The sequence below is a fragment of the Xenopus laevis genome, chromosome 2L (assembly GCF_017654675.1).
Source record: "Xenopus laevis strain J_2021 chromosome 2L, Xenopus_laevis_v10.1, whole genome shotgun sequence".
Classification (NCBI taxonomy): Eukaryota; Metazoa; Chordata; class Amphibia; order Anura; family Pipidae; genus Xenopus; species Xenopus laevis.
This window is the reverse complement of record NC_054373.1, coordinates 118,281,953-118,305,611: the sequence shown is the minus strand read 5'-3', so window position 1 is coordinate 118,305,611 and position 23,659 is coordinate 118,281,953. Positions and strand designations below refer to the sequence as shown.

At 41.1% G+C, this 23,659-nt stretch overlaps 1 protein-coding gene across 1 annotated transcript in view; it reads left to right on the top strand.

The window, feature by feature from the left end:
- Window positions 1-311: 311 nt before the first annotated feature.
- The window catches only part of LOC108708432 (gamma-aminobutyric acid receptor subunit beta-3), a 102,147-nt gene continuing 78,799 nt past the window's right edge, over window positions 312-23,659 (top strand). The window contains exons 1-3 of the mRNA XM_018247121.2: window positions 312-1,889; window positions 4,751-4,842; window positions 5,161-5,228. Coding sequence (XP_018102610.2) covers window positions 1,750-1,889; window positions 4,751-4,842; window positions 5,161-5,228 — 300 coding nt within the window. The 5' untranslated portion in view covers window positions 312-1,749. The remainder of the gene's footprint in view (window positions 1,890-4,750; window positions 4,843-5,160; window positions 5,229-23,659) is intronic.

The window sequence follows — 23,659 nt, the reverse complement described above, 5'->3', positions numbered from 1 at the left end:
CAGAGCCAAGCATAACATCTAGCTAATGGACACATTTAAAACAAAATGCAATTTTTATGTATGCAATAAAGGTTTAGAACATGAGTTGAGCAGGCACTGAATGAATTAAAGGATGTCAGGGTTAGACCATGACACTAGGAAGGTCAAAAAGGAAAATGATGGATTGTGGTTCTGGCACTGAAAGATTGAAAGGGAAATAGAAGTGAAGTAACTGCAGAGATTAGTTGTATATGGGACACAGCAGTGTATGCAGGTGTTGGAATAGCAGTAATTTGCTTCCACAAATTGATTGTAAAATGTGAGGCCAGCTTAGTTTGAAGTAAAACATGAATTTGAGGAATCCTTTAGAAAGCACCAGGAACAGGGATGGATTCATTAAGATTAGTGATGGGAGAATTTGAAGCGAATTTCCACATTTCTCCGCCGGTGAATAAATTTAAAAAACTGTACAGTCTCAGTGTCAAAAATAATTTGTCCGCACATTAGAATAGTCCCGCACATAAAAATTGCCGCGCGTCAAAATTATTCAGACGCCCATTGACTTTAATGTATTTGGACAAAATAGGCACGCAAATAAAAATTGTCGCACGAGTCAAAATTGACGTCTAAATAATTTAAGTCGTTTTGTAAATTTTTGGCGGTTTCATGATTTTCAAGGTAAATTTGCGGATTTTCCGTTGAAACAGGGCAAATTAAAATGGAAGTCATAAAGCGGTACATCATTCGTCAAATGCAAATACAGGTTGGTCATGTTATTCAATGGAAATATGGAGAAATCATAGAAAAATGTTACATCTGAAAGACTGCAAAGGGTGATGAGTTTAACATCAAAACCAGCACTTTAGGCTGCTAAATAAATAGACACGACTTGGAACATGGTTTAGTGACTATTCAGTTGTATGATTTAAGGCAAAGAGGAGAGAGGAAGGAATGTCAGCGCAAGCAGCAGCACAGCAAATGAACTCAGACAGTGGACTTTATAGAAGTCACTTTGGGTGTTCCTTTCCAACACACCCTTTGCTAGCAATGTTTTAGGAACCAGCAAATCTCCTGCATCAAACATTTTAAGCTCTCTCTTCTGGATCCACGATGCAGCAGGATCTTACGATCTGAAAAACGGTGCATTTCCAACATGTAGATGAGGGTGGGGGTGGAGGAATACAATATGCAGGCTAAGCACTGGGGAGGAGTGGTTAAAGATGAGTAAAACTTGGTACCCGCTCTGCTCTGATCCACAATCCACATCAGCACTGGGCGAGCGTTCAGCACCCTGGATAGCAGCCGCGTTTAGAAGCCGGCGCCGCTCATCAGCACATTGAAAGCGCCGCACTTTGGATACTGGAACCGGCATGAAGCAAAAGCAGAAAAGAAAGGCGATCGTTTCGCCCCCTCCAGCGCAGAGACAGCGGCACATTTCCTTGGGAATTTTTTAGGAGGTACACCAATGATGGTGAAGAGATTCACTAACCAGAGAGATGATTTGATTGCGTCATGATTACTTGGGGAAGGCCTGCTATGGTTTCCACTTTGTTTATTACTTACATTGTGTGGGAGAATTGGAGAATTGTCTCGCCTGTCGCACCGCATCACTGACAGTACCCTCCAGCCACGTCAGCCACAGCAGCTGGAGAAGCTTCGCTAAAGGACATCCCGGGACGGCAGCCCATGTTGCGCTGGAAAGTTTCAGTTGGTCGGTGTGTGGAGCGCATGTGAAGGATATCAGCCAGCTGAGCAGGAGGGAGACTTCTCATGTTTCCCGGCGACACTTGCCCTCTGTGCCTGCAGCTTTGCCTGTGCGGGATGCCCAGAATGCGGGGGAAGCTGGGAGGACAGTTATTAGTGCTGATCTCTCTCCCTATCTTAATATCAATGGTGTCTTGTGCCCAAAGGTAGGTTTTTGTTATCATAGCAGTATTTGCCTGTCTACTTTTATTTCTACTTCTCCTGCTTCATGTCTTCACTACTTTGCCTGTCTCCCACCATGCTTCTCTTCACTACTTGCATGTGTGCAAATGAGCTTTATTACAACTCCCTGGCTGCCTCACTGCTTCCCAGCCATACCTGTCTATACTATTATATTCTACACAGGCTAGTGTTAATCATGGAATTGGAATAAAGTTGGTAAAATTGTAATATGAATCATAGCAGGCAACATAGTGTTGACACCTCTTTATTGTCATGAAAATAAAGTTATGCTTTATATATATATATATATATATATATATATATATATATATATATATATACACACACACACACACACACACACACACACACACACACATACGGCCTGTTTTGATAAATAAGCAATAACAATTACATTTCTGTTGAATGAAGAAATAGCAGTGTATTAATTCCATAATAAGCAGGACCGGATTGGAGGATTGCAGGCCAAGCAGAGGCCTTGGTTGCTATATGGTTGATTATGTTGGCAACTGTGCCACACAGCACTGCTTGTTTCTGTCTCTATACAAGTACATAACCCATAATCAGTCTGATAAAATATATTAAAGCAGACTTAACTTTTAAAGCATTTCACATTTCTCAACACAGTACATAAAACATACTGACATTTTTCATTTTGAGTAATTTACCTTTAAAGTTTGTTTAGGGTTCTCTCTCCCTTGCAAACTGCTGCCCCATCTTTGATATTAGTTTATGTCTGTACACCCCCCCATCCGAAATAAACACATACTGCTGCTAAAAGACTGCTGAAGTGCTCGCTTATCTGCTCAGGAAGTAGCATATTGTATAAAGTAATGAATACTCAGGGCAATCAGGGTGGGGCTGCATTCCAAAGTATAACAACTCAGTCATTTCTTTAGAGGCTTGGGTACTGACCCGTACGCCTCTGAAGAAAGCAATGTAGAAATCCTTTGGCAGCAATATGTGTGTGGAGAGGTTATGAGTGGGCAAAAGGAAATTAAGAAATTGACAATAGGGCCACTGATGCTGCTATTAAAATATAACATGTCCACTTTGCAGTCCTGGTGATGGAACAACTAAATCAAAGTGAGTTTTAAAAAATGTGAAAATATATATTTTAAAGTATGACAGTCTGAGGTTCCAAACCATCACCACATAGCTATTATTAAGTCATACCAAAAACTTCTACTTCCAACAGACACATGAACTTGGTGGGTCCTTTAGCATTAAAACTGGCAGACGATTATAGTGGAATGGTCTTGAGGTGGAGCACAAGCTCTCTGCTTTTTTTTGTAATTTATTGTATAAAGGAGAGAATGAGACCTGTGCCTGGCTTTGGCAGGACGCAAGAGGGGGCATTGTTATGGGGCTGAATATAGAGTATCACAAAAATAGTTTAAAACGATACATGGTGGGCACATTTGGTGGGTAAGGAAAATAAAAGCATGGCTTTAGTGGAAAGGGGCAGGGAGCGAATTATGAACTTAGCAGAGGATGAATGGAAGAGATTGGCATATGGGTAGATCTTCACTATAAGAAGTAATATCCTGTAGAGAGATGGAAAATGAATGAAAGGAAGGAAGGGTGACATATGTGAAGAGGGTAAATGAGGAGAGAATGGCATAGGAAATGGCTGAAAAGATTGTATGTAGAGGGCATTATAGACACATTGCAAGGAATATTTTTCCCAAAAAAAGGATCAATGCACCAGAGGCCACCACTTTAGACTAAAGAAACAGAACTTTCATTTGAAGCAGCGTAGATGGTACTTCACAGTGAGGACACTGAGGTTGTGGAATTCCCTGCCGGATGATGTTATGATGGCTGATTGTATTAATGCTTTGAAGAGTGACTGGGATGATTTCTTGGACAAGCATTATATAATAGGCAATTGTGAAAATAAAATCCACATTTAGTATAGATATTGGTAAATATAGTTTATGTGAGTGTATGGAAGGGTTGGTGTGAGTGTGTGTGTGTATGTGCATTGGAGATCATTTGGAGGGATTGAACTTAATGGACTTTTGTTTTTTTCAACCCAATTTAACTATGTAACTATGTAACATGGGACAAGGAGGAGAGGATAGGAGTGTGTTTTTAAGACAGTAACGAGAAGGAGGGAATGGCATACCAGGAGAGAGTGGGATAAGAGAAAAGATGGGACATGGGAAAAGGGGGGATATAGAAGAACACGGAGAAAGTTCAAGAAAGTCATGTTGGAAAAAGACAGCATGAGATCAATGGAAAGTAGAAAAAAGAACAAGGAAAAATAGATCAAAAAGGGAAACATAAGAAAATATCACCTACTGTATACTGAGATGAAAAGTGAAGTTGAAAGAAACAATTTACCTTATATAATTATATTAACATGTTTTTTTGAACAACAGTTTAAAGCTTTATACAGGTATGGACCTATTATCCAGAATGTTTGGGTCCTTGGGTTTTCCGGACACCGTATCTTTCTGTAATTTGGATCTCCATACCTTAAATCTAATAGTAAATCATGTAAATGTTAAATAAACCCAATATGCTGATTCTGCTTCCAATAAGGATTAATTACATCTTAGTTGGGATCAAGTACAAGATACTGTTTTATTATTACAGAGAAAAAATTTGGATTATTTGATTATAATGGAGTCTATGGGAGGCAGTATTTCCATAATTCAGAACTTTCTGGATAATGGGTTACCAAATAATGGATCCCATACCTGTAGTAATATTTGAAAGTTTTGTTAAGGGCACCTGAGCACCTAGTCCCGGTTGGTAATAAGAATGTATCCTGTTTTGAGCACTAACACCTCACTTCTTTCTTTATTTTCCACAGCGTCAATGATCCTGGTAACATGTCCTTTGTGAAAGAAACAGTGGATAAGTTGTTGAAAGGTTATGATATTCGCCTAAGACCAGATTTTGGAGGTAAATGTTACTAAATTTGTTTTTATAATGCTCACTGCTCCACAACTATATACCACTTTATTGAAGCTAGAAATATCCCCCGGAATAAAATATATATATATATATATGACATTAATAGTAATATGACTGGAAACATTTTTATAGTAATGGTTTATAAGGCCATAAGTATAGTTGGAGATTCTAAACGAGAAAAACATTTTACGTTTCCCTAAAACCATGAATGTAAATAGTTTAAATTCAGCCTGTTATAGCTTGCTCTGTGTTGGTTTCTCCAAATCAAGACTCAAACCTACAAGCTAATTTTCTAATTGCTTTCAGGTTCTCCAGTTGCTGTTGGAATGAATATAGATATTGCTAGCATTGACATGGTTTCTGAAGTTAACATGGTAAGCCCAATATACCAGCAATTGTTTCATATTTACTTTGGGGTAAAGATGCGGAGTCACATTTATTTGCTTATATGATCACTGTTATTGGTTACAGTGCCATTTGCTGTTCAAGTTTATTTCTCATATGTTTGATGCATAACGACATATAGGGGCAGATTTATCAAGGTTCGAATTGAAAATTTAAATTTTTAAATTCTAATTTTGAGTTTATTTTAGTATCGATTCGAATTTAAAAAAAATGTGAAATCCGAACTTTTGAAATTTATCATGTACTGTCCCTTTAAGAATTCGAATTCGACTATTCGCCATCGAAAACCTGCCGAATTGGTGTTTTAGCCTATGGGGGATCTCCTTCAATCAATTTGGAGCAATTTTGTGGACTTTTGAAAGAAAACATTAAAATTTGCAGCTCGATTCTATTCACCAGTTTCAAAAAATTTGATTTCTTTAATAAATTTAGATTGGTCGGTTTTTTTTCGGATTTCAAGTTTATGGGAGCTATTCAGTTTTTAAAAACTCCCATAAACTCTAAATTCGACCCTTGATAAATCTGCCCCATAATGTTTCATAGTGTCTCAGCAAGGTGTTGGTTACTTTTCACCAACGAAATGGTGATGCCTATTTCAGCAATTCTGTATAAACCTAATTTAAATCTTTGCATCTGAGGTTGGTGATCCAGGTTAAACTACTAGAAAACACTCAGTTAAGTAGAGTAAAGTAAGTAAAGAGTAGAGTAAAACATTTGTTTTATAAAATGCACCTTTAGTGCGTAGTCATGGAATGATAAAGCTACCAACCCCACCATTGCAGGAGATGCGTCTCCCAGGGATGTCTAAATTCAGTTTCTTTGTAAGGCACTTTATCTCCCTGACTTAGGGAATTTTAGAGAATGCGTTTGTTAGTACTTTGATGCTGAAACTTTGCTTCATGATATGCCTTTAAATACAGCAGGTTCCTGCGTTATGACTTTTTCCCATGATTCAACTACACAGAAATTATATTTATTTGGGAGGGTTAAACACAGCATCATATTTAAACTTTTGTTATATACTAATCTGCTCCAGAATTCAAAATACAAAATGTTCTAGAGGGTTATTAACAGGGTTATACTCTGCTAAGGTTGCTAATCCTCAAACCCCAATATAACAGTTTATAATAAATATAATATTGAATATTTTAGAGCATTCCTACTGCGGTATTGCTCTATACAGGATAGGAAGGACATGTGTCAATCAAAACCTGCAAGCCAAGAGTGCTAAGGGACACAACCTGCATTCTAAAGATCAATTGCAAACTCACTGAACAGTTATGTCCCATGTGGCCAGCCTTAAAGGGGAAGGAAACCTAGTCGGCGCAAACCCCCACCCCCCCTCCCGTTTGTTGCCCACCCTCCCTCCTCCCCCCTGGCCTACCCGTCCTGCTGGGCAAATGCACCTAACTTGTTACTTACAATTCTGCGCAGGTCCAGTCCAGGGAGTTCACAGACGACATCTTCTTCCACGCGATCTTCTTCCTGCTTTGAACGGCGCATGCGCAGTAGGATCGTTTCGCCGGTACGATCTACTGCGCATGTGCGTGACTTTTGGCGCATGCAGAGTAGATCCGTACCGGCGAAATGATCCTACTGCGCATGCGCCAAAATGCCGTTCACAGCAGGAAGAAGATTGCGTGGAAGAAGGTGACGTCTGTTTGGTTTTGCGCCGACTAGGTTTCCTTTCCCTTTAAAGTCAATGCTGCAAAGCAGGAAGTTGGGCTCTGTTCTGTTAGACTTACTCCAGCTTTTATAGATTACATTTTTGGCTAACTAACTATATTAGAAATATTTTTTATTTTGCACAGCCTATGTATTTACCTAGTTTTTATTTTTAAACTGAACTGTTCCTTTAAGGTATAACTGAGTACCTTTCAGTGATGCACCCTGTGCAGATGATATCCAATATATAATATTTACAATGTGATGTATGTATGACAGAAATCTAGGGATATTGTGTTTGTCTAGTTGTAGGAACATAAAACTAATACATTAATGCCAAGGGTATGCTTCTGATTGCATTAATGCATGATGCTGCACCTTCCAGGAAACCATGGAAAAATATTGAGATGTGTAATTATCATCTAAGTAAGACAATTTAGAATGTTCCATCATTTACAGAATGGTTTATCATGCATCACAACTGCTTTTAAGATATAAGATTGTCACCCCATTACTACGCAGAAGTGATTTGGAAGACAGCTATTAAGGAGGTAAGGGGTTCAATAGGCAAAGGATGTGTTGCCCCCTTATTTGTAGGCAAGAAAAACTGCAGAACAAGTAAAATAAATGCACCGAAATCTTATGTACACCTTACCTGGTGTCAGAGCTGTATCAGCAAAGATCTCACAAAAAATCTCACATGAAATCCTACTATGGGGCAGATTTATTAAGGGTCGAATTTCAAGTTCATGGGAGTTTGTAAAACCCATTTGGGTGAATGGGATTGACCCGCAAACTCGAATTAAATTCGAATCTAATTCTATTCGAGTTTTTTCAACAAAAAACCCCCCCGATTTTTAGGATGTCTCCAAACAACTCCAAATTGATTCCAGGGCATCCCCTTTAGGCTAAAACAGCAATTCGACAGGTTTAAGTAGGCGATTAATCAAATCCGAATTTTTAAAGGGCCAGTACATGATAAATTTCAAAATTTGAATTCAATTTTTTTAAAAAACTCGAATCTTAACTATTCCCTAGTCGAATTACACTAAAATAAACTCTAAATTCTAATTTTTTTAATTAGAAATTCGAATTTTCACTTCGACCCTTGATAAATCTGCACCTATATGTCTCTAGGGGGCACATTTATCAAGGGTCGAATTTCGAATTCATGTGAGTTTTTTTTTAACTCATGAACATGAATTCGACCCTTAATAAATCTGCCCCCTAGGTGTCTTAGGGGGCATTGTTTCTGATGGCACTGCTGATTAAGTGATGTGATAAAAATACAGTACGGTGGAGTTGTCACTCCTTTTATTTGCTGTTTAGTCATCTTCTGTTATTGGAATCTTTATATCTTTGCATTGTAATGAAAATGTTATATTCCTAGGCTGGTGGAGGCTTGCAAACTTTCATTTCTTAACTATTTTAATCAGGGTGGATCAGGGATTAAATACAGAACTGAAAATAAATTGCTGGTTACACATGCTTATTCTCTGTGTTGAGGGGTGAATATCATGGCTTGTGATCTAAGGTTGCTTACCAACGCAGTGCGAAACAGGATATCAGTCGTACATGTGTACAAAAATGCAGACATGCTGTACCATTGAACATATGAAAGAAATAGCTCTATACTACCTACTCTTCTGTCTCCAAAATGTATCCAGATTACAACTGAGTTTTATTGCAGCATATGCTGCTATTAGCATATCTAACTTTTCAAAGCTTCATTCAGTTATTCTGTATATTATCAGCGTAAAAATTGATTGTGTATGAGCGGTTGGTGGAACACAAATTATGTCTATGGCTGAGATTCAGTACATAGAACACCACAGAAGTAACTTTAATAGCTATTGGAGTCATTACGTTTTACATTTGGTAGAAGCTTAGAAGTCGCATACATAAAGATTATTATTAATAACATATTCTGTAGCAAGCTTGCCCAACACCCCTCCCCAGTAGATGGTGGGTGGGCCATGGCTGCCGGGCTAACCCTGGGTTAAAGTTTATTGATATTTTCTGCCTGGTGTCGGGGAAACAGTAAGTTCCCATTCAGTTCCCAGCAGCTGATGTGTCAGTGTTTTTTTCCTAAAAACTAATATATGCTGATTTTTTTCTCAAATGTTTGCCTTGAATTTGTTTCCTTTGTCCATTGTGTCACAGCTTTGAGGTTCTTGGCTGGTGAGCAGTAGTTGACATCTTCAACCCCCCTCTTTGCAACACGAGATTCCTGGTTTCCATGTTTTTCCCTTTGTGCCTACTGACTTTTTCAGCAGCATAATGTGTAAAATGAAAGCTATACTATTAATATTATAGTAAAGTGGTGTCCTCTTTTCCCTCCAGTATGGTGTCAAGTGTTTTATTTAGTTGTATATGTGGCCGCAGCTATTTGTGTCAGGGTTTGTTCCCTTTGGTAGCCATGGCTTTTATATGTACAGTATATGAATGATATGGGACCTGAAATTGTAAGTTCCACTGGAGCAGGAACTGATGTGGATATTACACAATCTCTGCAAAGAGCTGCTGACTATGTTGGCACTAGGGATGCACCGAATCCAGGATTCGGTTCGGGATTCGGCCTTTTTCAGCAGGATTTGGATTTGAATCCTTCTGCCCGGCCTAACCGAATCAGAATCCTAATTTGAATATGCAAATTAGGGGCAGGGAGGGAAATAGCGTGACTTTTTGTCACAAAACAGGAAAGTAAAAAATGTTTCCCCTTCCCACTCCGAATAGGATTCGGATTCGGTTTGGTATTTGGCTGAATCTTTGGGAAAGGATTCGGGGGTTCAGTGCATTGTTAGTTGGCACTGTAAAAAAAAAAGAAAGAAAATAGTTTTTTCCATTGGATAAATACAATTGTATACATTTCTTTTTTGACCTTCTCAAACAGACATTTATCAAAGAACTAAAACAAATAAATCAATGTACTGGATGGAGAAATGCCTCTTTTTAGCAACTGAGTGTGTCTAGTCTGAAAACCTACAACTGAGCTAAAAACCCCCAGTATTAGCAGTTTGACACATGGGTAGAAATGCTTCCAAGCAGCTGGTCATTATGATGAGGCTAGCAGCATGTTAAATCACCTACGTAAACATTTGTCTAGAGGCATCGTTTTACACAGGGCAGATGGGTCTTCAGCTGACAATATCTTTAGATAGTGGCACAAACCACAGCTTGCATTGATGGTCAGATTCCACACATTCATGCAGACATAGGGGTAAACGGTTTTAATCTTTTTTTTGGGAATTAAGACAGCATCCATCTTACTGTGTACATCAGAACAACCATGCAGCACGAGTTTAATGAACTCGCCATAAAATATATGTTTTTTCTTATTACTTACTGTAGGCTTCACAGGGAAACTGAAGCTACTCCACATTTGGCCTTGAGAGGTAGATAATAAGATTACAGTACATAACTCTTCCCCTGTCCCTTTGCTATGACTGTTTTGTTAGCAGGAGTTCATTATTAGGGATGTAGCGAACTGTTCGCCGGCGAACTAGTTCGCGCGAACTTCGACTGTTCGCGTCCGCCGAATGTTCGCGAACGTCGCGCGACGTTCGCCAATAGGCGTTCGCGTCAAAAATCGTTCGACCATTCGATTCCTTCGATCGCTAAAATCGAAGGATTTTCGTTCGAATCGAACGATCAAAGCCATTGGATTGAATGAAATCATTCGATCGAATGGCTTCGATCGTTCGATTCGAACGAAAATCCTTCGATCGAACGATTAAAATCCTTCGATCGTTCGAATCGAACGATTTTCGGATGTTCGAAGTTCGCGAACAGTTCGCGAACTGTTCGCATTTTTTGCCGGTGTTCGCGAACGGCGTTCGCGAACATCAAATTGGCGGTTCGCTACATCCCTATTCATTATGCAGGGAGATTATCAGTGCACTGGGAATTTAATTACTAGAAAGAACTAGTAAACCGTTTTTTGTCTAAAATACAAATGTATCCAAAAATAATTCCTTTTGGGAGACATATTTATGTATAAGTAACGTATCCCTGACTTTGATACATGTATTTGAAACCATGGGTTTCTATATTTAAGGACATTTTTCTGTTCTTAGAAATGATAAAATATTAGTTGATTCACTGAGAAGCACTGACCCATGGCAGATGTAATAACTAGTACCTGTAGTAGTATATTATTATTGCTACCTATCAATCTATATTGACGTTTGCTGCTAAAATCCTCCCCTCCCCTGTATTCCCATTAAGCAAAGAATTACATACAGAATTCTTCCTCCCATGTTAGTGAAGGAGCCTTCTTTTTTTATTAAAGGGGTCGTTAATAGGGATGTAGCGAACGTCGGAAAAAAAGTTCGCGAACATATTCGCGAACTTGCGCAAAAACGCGAGCGGTTCGCGAACGGTTCGCGAACCCCATAGACTTCAATGGGAAGGCGAACTTTAACATCTAGAAAAGACATTTCTGGCCAGAAAAATGATTTTAAAGTTGTTTAAAGGGTGCAACGACCTGGACAGTGGCATGCCAGAGGGGGATCAAGGGCAAAAATGTATCTGAAAAATCTGCCTGTGTGTGCTTGGAAGAGATAGTGTAGGGGGAGAGCTGTTAGTGATTTCAGGGACAGATGATAGTAAGTTTTCTGGCTAGTAATCTGCTTGATACTGCTCTGTATTGGAGGGACAGAAGTCTGCAGGGATTTGAGGGACATTTTAGCTTAGGTAGCTTTGCTGGCTAGTAATCTACTGTTCTCTTTAAACAACTGCCATACGTTGACCTTGTAGGCATTGTTTGCCCAGTTTTTTTGGACGCAGCCACTGAAGCACAGTTGCCAGAAAAAATATGCCATATAAATGCTGAAAATAGTAATTTTTCGCCATACGTTGACCTTGTAGACATTGTTTGCCCAGTTTTTTTGGTTGCAGCCACTGAAGCACAGTTGCCAGAAAAAATATGCCATATAAATGCTGAAAATAGTAATTTTTTGCCATACGTTGACCTTGTAGGCATTGTTTGCCCAGTTTTTTGGTCGCAGCCACTGAAGCACAGTTGCCAGAAAAAATATGCCATATAAATGCTGAAAATAGTCATTTTTTGCCATATACGTTGAGTCAACGTATGGCAACAAATGACTATTTTCAGCATTTATATGGCATATTTTTTCTGGCCTCTGTGCTTCAGTGGCTGCGGCCAAAAAAACTGGGCAAACAATGCCTACAAGGTCAACGTCGTTGACCTTGTAGGCATTGTTTGCCCAGTTTTTTTGGCCGCAGCCACTGAAGCACAGAGGCCAGAAAAAATATGCCATATAAATGCTGAAAATAGTAATTTTTTTGGTCGCAGCCACTGAAGCACAGTTGCCAGAAAAAATATGCCATATAAATGCTGAAAATAGTCATTTTTTGCCATATACGTTGAGTCAACGTATGGCAAAAAATGACTATTTTCAGCATTTATATGGCATATTTTTTCTGGCCTCTGTGCTTCAGTGGCTGCGGCCAAAAAAACTGGGCAAACAATGCCTACAAGGTCAACGTCGTTGACCTTGTAGGCATTGTTTGCCCAGTTTTTTTGGCCGCAGCCACTGAAGCACAGAGGCCAGAAAAAATATGCCATATAAATGCTGAAAATAGTCATTTTTTTGGTCGCAGCCACTGAAGCACAGTTGCCAGAAAAATTATGCCATATAAATGCTGAAAATATGCATTTTTTTGGTTGCAGCCACTGAAGCACAGAGGCCAGAAAAATTATGCCATATAAATGCTGAAAATATAAATTTTTTTGGTTGCAGCCACTGAAGCACAGAGGCCAGAAAAATTATGCCATATAAATGCTGAAAATATGCATTTTTTTGGTTGCAGCCACTGAAGCACAGAGGCCAGAAAAATTATGCCATATAAATGCAGAAAATATGCATTTTTTTGGACGCAGCCACTGAAGCACAGTTGCCAGAAAAAATATGCCATATAAATGCTGAAAATAGTAATTTTTCGCCATACGTTGACCTTGTAGACATTGTTTGCCCAGTTTTTTTGGTTGCAGCCACTGAAGCACAGAGGCCAGAAAAAATTAAACCAGTAGGGTTTGCACCCTAGTTTGTAACGGTGGCGGAGGGAGGAGGAGGACGCTAAAGGACAGCTGTGTGTGGAGTCATGAGGCTTGAAGAGAAGGACAGCTGCATAGAAGTCAGAACAAGTCTTCCGGCGTGCAGTAACCCTCCGAGATCCACCCCTCATTCATTTTAATAAAGGTCAGGTAATCGACACTTTTGTGACCTAGGCGAGTTCTCTTCTCAGTTACAATCCCTCCTGCTGCACTGAAGGTCCTTTCTGAGAGCACACTTGAGGCTGGGCAAGACAAGAGGTTCATGGCAAATTGTGACAGCTCTGGCCACAGATCAAGCCTGCGCACCCAGTAGTCCAGGGGTTCATCGCTCCTCAGAGTGTCGATATCTGCAGTTAATGCCAGGTAGTCCGCTACCTGCCGGTCGAGGCGTTCTTTGAGGGTGGATCCAGAAGGGTTGTGGCGCTGCCTTGGACAGAAAAACATTTGCATGTCTGACGTTACAGACTGGCCAAAGGGCTTTGTCCTTGCAGGTGTGCTCGTGGCAGGATTACTGGCACCTCTGCCCCTGGAATGTTGATGAGTTCCTGAAGTGACATCACCCTTAAAAGCATTGTACAACATGTTTTGCAGGCTGGTTTGTAAATGCCGCATCTTTTCGGACTTGTGGTATGTTGGTAACATTTCTGACACTTTATGCTTGTACCGAGGGTCTAGTAGCGTTGCGACCCAGTACAGGTCCTTCTCCTTAAGCCTCTTGATACGGGGGTCCTTCAACAGGCATGACAGCATGAAAGACCCCATTCTCACAAGGTTGGATGCAGAGCTATCCATCTCCGCTTCCTCATTATCAAGGACTGCATCATCCACGGTCTCCTCCCCCCAGCCACGTACAAGACCAGGGGTCCCCAAAAGGTCACCACTAGCCCCCTGGGAAGCCTGCTCCTGTTGGTCCTCCTCCTCCTCCTCCACAAAGCCACCTTCCTCCTCTGACTCCACTTCTGGCACCTCTCCCTGCGTTGCAGCAGGTGCCTGGGTTCGTTCTGGTGATTCCGACCAGAAATCGTGCGCTTCCAGCGCCTCGTCACGCTGGTCTACAGCCTCATCTGTCACTCGTCGCACGGCACGCTCCAGGAATAAAGCGAAGGGTATTAGGTCGCTGATGGTGCCTTCGGTGCGACTGACCATATTTGTCACCTCTTCAAAAGGTCGCATGAGCCTGCAGGCATCGCGCATAAGCACCCAGTAACGGGGGAAAAAAATCCCCAGCTGTGCAGATCCAGTCCTACCACCCAGTTCAAAAAGGTACTCGTTGACGGCCCTTTGTTGTTGCAGCAGACGTTCCAACATAAGGAGCGTTGAATTCCAGCGAGTCTGGCTGTCAGAAATCAAACGCCTGACTGGCATGTTGTAGCGCTGCTGAATGTCAGCAAGGCGTGCCATGGCTGTGTAGGAACGTCTGAAATGGGCCGACACCTTTCTGGACTGGGTGAGAACGTCCTGGAATCCTGGGTACTTGGAGACAAAACGTTGGACTATTAAATTTAACACATGTGCCATGCAGGGCACATGTGTTAAATTGCCTAGTCTCAACGCTGCCAACAGATTGCTTCCATTGTCACACACCACTTTTCCGATCTGCAGTTGGTGTGGGGTCAGCCACCGATCGGCCTGTGACTGCAGAGATGACAGGAGTACAGATCCGGTATGGTTTTTGCTTTCCAGGCACGTCATCCCCAAGACAGCGTGACAACGGCGTACCTGGCACGTCGAATAGCCTAGGGGGAGCTGGGGGTGCACAGGTGTGGAGGAGGAGAAGGAGGACCCAGCAGCAGAGTAAGAAGAAGAAGAAGACGAGGTAGAGAGCGATGGAGGAGTAGAGGTGGTGGCAGAACCGCGTGCAATCCGTGGCGGTGACACCAACTCCACTGTTGTTGTTGAGCTACCCATTCCCTGCTTCCCAGCCATTACCAAGTTCACCCAGTGGGCAGTGTAGGTGACATACCTGCCCTGACCATGCTTGGAGGACCATGCGTCAGTAGTCATATGGACCTTTGGCCCAACACTAAGTGACAGAGATGCGGTAACTTGGCTCTGCACATGTTGGTACAGGTGTGGTATTCCCTTTTTAGAAAAAAAATTGCGGCTGGGTACCTTCCACTGCGGTGTCCCAATTGCTACAAATTTGCGGAAGGCCTCAGAGTCCACCAGCTGGTATGGTAAAAGCTGGCGGGCTAAGAGTGCAGACAAGCCAGCTGTCAGACGCCGGGCAAGGGGGTGACAGTCAGACATTGGCTTCTTACGCTCAAACATGGCCTTCACAGAAACTTGGCTGGTGGCAGATGACTGGGAATGGGAACAGGTGGTCAAGGTGGAAGGCGGAGTGGAGGGTGGTTCAGACGGGTCAAGGAGAGCAGAGGTAGAGCAGTAAGATGCTGGACCAGAAGGAGTGTGGCTTTTAGTTTGCCTGTTGCCTTTGAGGTGTTGCTCCCAAAGTGCTTTGTGCTTGCCGCTCATGTGCCTTCGCATAGAAGTTGTACCTATGTGGCTGTTGGGCTTACCAAGGCTCAGTTTCTGACTGCACTCATTGCAAATTACAATGCTTTTGTCAGAGGCACACACATTAAAAAAATCCCACACTGCTGACTTTTTGGAAGTGTGCGATCTGGCGGTAACAGTAGAAGTTGGCGGCATTGGCGGCAATGGCGGGTGCGTTGGCCGGCTGAACACAGGTGCCGATACATGTTGTTGCCCTACTGATCCCTGCGGGCTGTCCTCCCTGCTTCTTCTAAGTCTTATTCTCCTACTGCCTCTCTGACTCTCCGTCTCTCCATCTGAACTACCCTCCTCTTGCTCTCTTCTACTAGGCACCCACAAAACATCAATCTCCTCATCATCATTCTCCTCAGATGCATCAATTTCTTCTGACACATCACAGAAGGAAGCAGCAGCGGGGACCTCCTCCTCATCACTCATTATGTCCATCTCTGTCGTGTTCTCTGCCAGAATTAAATCTGGTGTAAGGTCCTCATCTCCTTCATCTTCTTCTGGCAATAATGGTTGCGCATTACTCAGTTCAAGAAACTCATGGGAAAATAACTCCTCTGACCCCAGTGAAGAAGGGGCACCGGTGGTGGAGGAAGTGTTACGTGGGGTGGCCAAAGCAGTGGAGGATGAGGAGGATGTTGTGGTAAAGTTAGAAACGGTAGAGGATGGGGTGTGCTGTGTAAGCCAGTCAACTACCTCTTCAGCATTTTGGGAGTTCAGGGTCATTGGCTTTTTAAAACTGGGCAATTTGCTAGGGCCACAGGATTGCATAGCAGCACGGCCCCTAGCACGGCCTCTGCGTGGCGGCCTGCCTTTGCCTGGCATTATTTTTTAAAAAACAACAACAAAAACTCAGTTGGTTTTTCTGGAAACGATAATACACACAGCTAGATGGCGGGTTGAAGAAAACAGTGTGCAAATAATGCCTACAAGGTCAACGTATACACTACTACAGTGGTGGATACGGATTACGTAAAATATATGAATGCTGCTTGAAAAAAAGTAACTCAAGTGGTTTTTCTAGAGACGATAATATTATCAATATTTAGACAAAATGTGAACAAGCTCACACAGCTAGATGGCGGGTTGAAGAAAACAGTGTGCAAATAATGCCTACAAGGTCAACGTATACACTACTACAGCGGTGGATACGGATTACGTAAAATATATGAATGCTGCTTGAAAAAAAGTAACTCAAGTGGTTTTTCTAGAGACGATAATATTATCAATATTTAGACAAAATGTGAACAAGCTCACACAGCTAGATGGCGGGTTGAAGAAAACAGTGTGCAAATAATGCCTACAAGGTCAACGTATACACTACTACAGCGGTGGATACGGATTACGTAAAATATATTATGGCTGCTTGAAAAAAGTCACTCCGGTGTTTTTTCTGGAGACGGTAATATTATGGATATTTAGACAGAATGTGAACAAGGTCACACAGCTAGATGGCGGGTTGAAGAAAACAGTGTGCAAATAATGCCTACAAGGTCAACGTATACACTACTACAGCGGTGGATACGGATTACGTAAAATATATGAATGCTGCTTGAAAAAAAGTAACTCAAGTGGTTTTTCTAGAGACAATAATATTATCAATATGTAGACAAAATGTGAACAAGCTCACACAGCTAGATGGCGGGTTGAAGAAAACAGTGTGCAAATAATGCCTACAAGGTCAACGTATACACTACTACAGCGGTGGATACGGATTACGTAAAATATATTATGGCTGCTTGAAAAAAGTCACTCCGGTGTTTTTCTGGAGACGGTAATATTATGGATATTTAGACCGAATGTGAACAAGGTCACACAGCTAGATGGCAGGTTGAAGAAAACAGTGTGCAAATAATGCCTACAAGGTCAACGTATACACTACTACAGCGGTGGATACGGATTACGTAAAATATATTATGGCTGCTTGAAAAAAGTCACTCCGGTGTTTTTTCTGGAGACGGTAATATTATGGATATTTAGACAGAATGTGAACAAGGTCACACAGCTAGATGGCGGGTTGAAGAAAACACTGTGCAAATAATGCCTACAAGGTCAACGTATACACTACTACAGCGGTGGATACGGATTACGTAAAATATATTATGGCTGCTTGAAAAAAGTCACTCCGGTGTTTTTTCTGGAGACGGTAATATTATGGATATTTAGACAGAATGTGAACAAGGTCACACAGCTAGATGGCGGGTTGAAGAAAACAGTGTGCAAATAATGCCTACAAGGTCAACGTATACACTACTACAGCGGTGGATACGGATTACGTAAAATATATTATGGCTGCTTGAAAAAAGTCACTCCGGTGTTTTTTCTGGAGACGGTAATATTATGGATATTTAGACAGAATGTGAACAAGGTCACACAGCTAGATGGCAGGTTGAAGAAAACAGTGTGCAAATAATGCCTACAAGGTCAACGTATACACTACTACAGCGGTGGATACGGATTACGTAAAATATATTATGGCTGCTTGAAAAAAGTCACTCCGGTGTTTTTTCTGGAGACGGTAATATTATGGATATTTAGACAGAATGTGAACAAGGTCACACAGCTAGATGGCGGGTTGAAGAAAACAGTGTGCAAATAATGCCTACAAGGTCAACGTATACACTACTACAGCGGTGGATACGGATTACGTAAAATATATGAATGCTGCTTGAAAAAAAGTAACTCAAGTGGTTTTTCTAGAGACAATAATATTATCAATATGTAGACAAAATGTGAACAAGCTCACACAGCTAGATGGCGGGTTGAAGAAAACAGTGTGCAAATAATGCCTACAAGGTCAACGTATACACTACTACAGCGGTGGATACGGATTACGTAAAATATATTATGGCTGCTTGAAAAAAGTCACTCCGGTGTTTTTTCTGGAGACGGTAATATTATGGATATTTAGACAGAATGTGAACAAGGTCACACAGCTAGATGGCAGGTTGAAGAAAACAGTGTGCAAATAATGCCTACAAGGTCAACGTATACACTACTACAGCGGTGGATACGGATTACGTAAAATATATTATGGCTGCTTGAAAAAAGTCACTCCGGTGTTTTTTCTGGAGACGGTAATATTATGGATATTTAGACAGAATGTGAACAAGGTCACACAGCTAGATGGCGGGTTGAAGAAAACACTGTGCAAATAATGCCTACAAGGTCAACGTATACACTACTACAGCGGTGGATACGGATTACGTAAAATATATTATGGCTGCTTGAAAAAAGTCACTCCGGTGTTTTTTCTGGAGACGGTAATATTATGGATATTTAGACAGAATGTGAACAAGGTCACACAGCTAGATGGCGGGTTGAAGAAAACAGTGTGCAAATAATGCCTACAAGGTCAACGTATACACTACTACAGCGGTGGATACGGATTACGTAAAATATATTATGGCTGCTTGAAAAAAGTCACTCCGGTGTTTTTTCTGGAGACGGTAATATTATGGATATTTAGACAGAATGTGAACAAGGTCACACAGCTAGATGGCAGGTTGAAGAAAACAGTGTGCAAATAATGCCTACAAGGTCAACATTTACACTACTACAGCGGTGGATACGGATTACGTAAAATATATTATGGCTGCTTGAAAAAAGTCACTCCGGTGTTTTTTCTGGAGACGGTAATATTATGGATATTTAGACAGAATGTGAACAAGGTCACACAGCTAGATGGCGGGTTGAAGAAAACACTGTGCAAATAATGCCTACAAGGTCAACGTATACACTACTACAGCGGTGGATACGGATTACGTAAAATATATGAATGCTGCTTGAAAAAAAGTAACTCAAGTGGTTTTTCTAGAGACGATAATATTATCAATATTTAGACAAAATGTGAACAAGCTCACACAGCTAGATGGCGGGTTGAAGAAAACAGTGTGCAAATAATGCCTACAAGGTCAACGTATACACTACTACAGCGGTGGATACGGATTACGTAAAATATATTATGGCTGCTTGAAAAAGTCACTCCGGTGTTTTTTCTGGAGACGGTAATATTATGGATATTTAGACAGAATGTGAACAAGGTCACACAGCTAGATGGCAGGTTGAAGAAAACAGTGTGCAAATAATGCCTACAAGGTCAACGTATACACTACTACAGCGGTGGATACGGATTACGTAAAATATATTATGGCTGCTTGAAAAAAGTCACTCCGGTGTTTTTTCTGGAGACGGTAATATTATGGATATTTAGACAGAATGTGAACAAGGTCCACAGCTAGATGGCGGGTTGAAGAAAACAGTGTGCAAATAATGCCTACAAGGTCAACGTATACACTACTACAGCGGTGGATACGGATTACGTAAAATATATTATGGCTGCTTGAAAAAAGTCACTCCGGTGTTTTTTCTGGAGACGGTAATATTATGGATATTTAGACAGAATGTGAACAAGGTCACACAGCTAGATGGCGGGTTGAAGAAAACAGTGTGCAAATAATGCCTACAAGGTCAACGTATACACTACTACAGCGGTGGATACGGATTACGTAAAATATATTATGGCTGCTTGAAAAAAGTCACTCCGGTGTTTTTTCTGGAGACGGTAATATTATGGATATTTAGACAGAATGTGAACAAGGTCACACAGCTAGATGGCAGGTTGAAGAAAACAGTGTGCAAATAATGCCTACAAGGTCAACGTATACACTACTACAGCGGTGGATACGGATTACGTAAAATATATTATGGCTGCTTGAAAAAAGTCACTCCGGTGTTTTTCTGGAGACGGTAATATTATGGATATTTAGACAGAATGTGAACAAGGTCACACAGCTAGATGGCGGGTTGAAGAAAACAGTGTGCAAATAATGCCTACAAGGTCAACGTATACACTACTACAGCGGTGGATACGGATTACGTAAAATATATGAATGCTGCTTGAAAAAAGTAACTCAAGTGGTTTTTCTAGAGACGATAATATTATCAATATTTAGACAAAATGTGAACAAGCTCACACAGCTAGATGGCGGGTTGAAGAAAACAGTGTGCAAATAATGCCTACAAGGTCAAGGACACTACTACAGCGGTGGATACGGATTACGTAAAATATATTATGGCTGCTTGAAAAAAGTCACTCCGGTGTTTTTTCTGGAGACGGTAATATTATGGATATTTAGACAGAATGTGAACAAGGTCACACAGCTAGATGGCAGGTTGAAGAAAACAGTGTGCAAATAATGCCTACAAGGTCAACGTATACACTACTACAGCGGTGGATACGGATTACGTAAAATATATTATGGCTGCTTGAAAAAAGTCACTCCGGTGTTTTTTCTGGAGACGGTAATATTATGGATATTTAGACAGAATGTGAACAAGGTCACACAGCTAGATGGCGGGTTGAAGAAAACAGTGTGCAAATAATGCCTACAAGGTCAACGTATACACTACTACAGCGGTGGATACGGATTACGTAAAATATATTATGGCTGCTTGAAAAAAGTCACTCCGGTGTTTTTTCTGGAGACGGTAATATTATGGATATTTAGACAGAATGTGAACAAGGTCACACAGCTAGATGGCGGGTTGAAGAAAACACTTTGCAAATAATGCCTACAGGGCAAATAATGCCTAAAAGGTCAACTTATACACTACTACAGCGGTAGTAAAATAAAAAAAAGTAAAATAAAAAAAAATGAATATTAAAAAAAAATTAAAGTTGGTGCTGCTGAACTACTAGGAGCAGCAGATTAGCACACCAGTCCCACTCCCCAACACTGCTAGACTAATAGCACTGGGCTCTTATAGTAGTAGTAGTAGTAGTAGTAAAACAACAAAAAAATAAATAAAAGCAGTCCTTACAAGGACTACTGTTATTGCAGCAGTCAGCAGATGAGATCAGAAGCAGGACAGCTGCCCACTGCAGCTACATACAGAGCACTGCAGTAGAAGGTAGATTACTAGCCAGCAAAGCTACCTAAGCTAAAATGTCCCTCAAACCCCTGCAGACTTCTGTCCCTCCAATAACAGAGCAGTATCAAAACGATTACTAGCCAGCAAACTTTCAACTGTCCCTGAAATCACTAACAGGCAGCAGCTCTCTCCCTACACTATCTCTTCAGCACACACAGGCAGAGTGAAAAAACGCTGCAGGGCTTCGGTTTTTATAGGGAAGGGGAGTGGTCCAGGGGAGAGCTTCCTGATTGGCTGCCATGTACCTGCTGGTCTGGGGTGAGAGGGCAAAAAAAAGCGCCAACAATGGCGAACCCAAAATGGCGAACGTCGCGCGACGTTCGCGAACTTCCGGCGAGCGCGAACACCCGATGTTCGCGCAAACAAGTTCGCCGGCGAACAGTTCGCGACATCTCTAGTCGTTAACCTTTAAAGGAAAACTGAAGATTTGAACATTTGCGAGCATTTGTTTTTATACATTTTCAGGTAAATCTGTCTTAAGGTGGCCATACATGGGCAGATAAAGCTGCCGATATCGGTCGTTTGGACCGATTTGACAGCTTATCTGCCCGTGTATGGGGGCTTCCGACGGGTCATCCCGATCGATATCTGGCCACGATATCGATCGCGAAGGTTGGATTTTTACCCGACCGACCCGTCGGAGCCGCTTGGCGCATCGTAATTCGATCGTTCGGCCATACGGCCGAACGCTCGAATTACCCCCGATATAGCCACGCAGTTTAGTGGCATATCGGGGAAAGATCCGCTCGTTTGGCGATGTCGCCAAACGAGCGGATCTTTAAGTCTATGGCCACCTTTACTATTTTAGCTGACATGTATTTGTATGATCACTTGGAACTAACATTTCACGTGACAGTAACTGGAGGCATCAGAAGCCTATTATGTATATTGTACAGTGAAATACAATACATGGTTCTAGCACCTGTTACACCATGTTTAGTGAGACCAGTTGGAGCTGGCATCTGTAGTATATGAACAGAGAGAAGAATAGGTAATCGGCTTCTTTGGTGCCTTATACAGTAAGAGCAATGGTTACTATCATCTAAAACACTTTGTACAGTGAGCTCAATGGAGAAGGTGTCTATAGTGAAGCGGTCCTCAACCTTTTTTACCCATGAGCCGCATTCAAATGTGGAAAAGAAATGGGGAGCAAAACAAGCATGTTCAAGTCACCTGGGGGGGTGCCAAATTAAGCATATGATTGGTTATTTGGTAGCCCTATGTGGATTGGCAGCCTACAGAAGACTCTGTTTTGCCATAAATCTGTGTTTTATGCAATCAAAACATGCCTCTAAGCTGTGGATTGAAAAATAGGCACCTGCTTTGAGGCCACTGGCAGCAACATCCAAGGGATTGGTGAGCAACATGTTTCTCACAAGCCATTGGTTGGGGATCACTTCTATAGAGCATTATACACTCCCAACTACAAAGGTAAAACAAAAAAACTTTAACATTATGGTGTTATAACAATCTTAAATTTATATATAAGTACTATATTTATTATGTAATATGATATTCACATTAGATAGGAGAGCACATGTGTCTGTAGGAGGATCTAAGGGCAATTGAACATGGGGCATTTTCCATTGCAATTCACATTGATAGGAATGCAAATGTTTTTTTCAATCATGTACTGAAGGGAAAATGCCCCATGTACCATTGCCCTAAACAACCAATAGATAATCGTCATTCATTGGTTGTCTCTTCCTTGACCTCTACTGAGGTGTGTCTATTTCACCAGTGTTCTTTCATCACTGAACGCTTCCCTCCTGCTCCTGGTAACAGTTATTTCAACATCATACCAAAAAAGTTATTCTCCTAAGAACTTCCAGTTTTAAATAACTTTATGCATTTTGCTGTATCACTGCATTAAATGCCCTAAAGCGTACATCTGTTTTCATATGAAAATCATGAAAGGTAATACCGGCAACACTTCAAGCATAACTTTTAATTTAAGAATGAGTAAAAAAAACGAAATAGAAAGTTTTTAAATTAGGATGGTGGTTTCTTAAATTTGGCTCAACAGTCGATCATTAGTTTAGTTCCTAGGATTTACAGTTCTAACAGGTTAAAGGCTTTGTGGAACAAATCTATATTTTTTCCAACATGTTCAATCTTTTTAATCAAATGTGAACATTTGTTTTGGTTATTATTAACACTACAACTTAATACATTTTTGTTTCTACCAAGATGGTTAAGCCATTAATCATTACATTG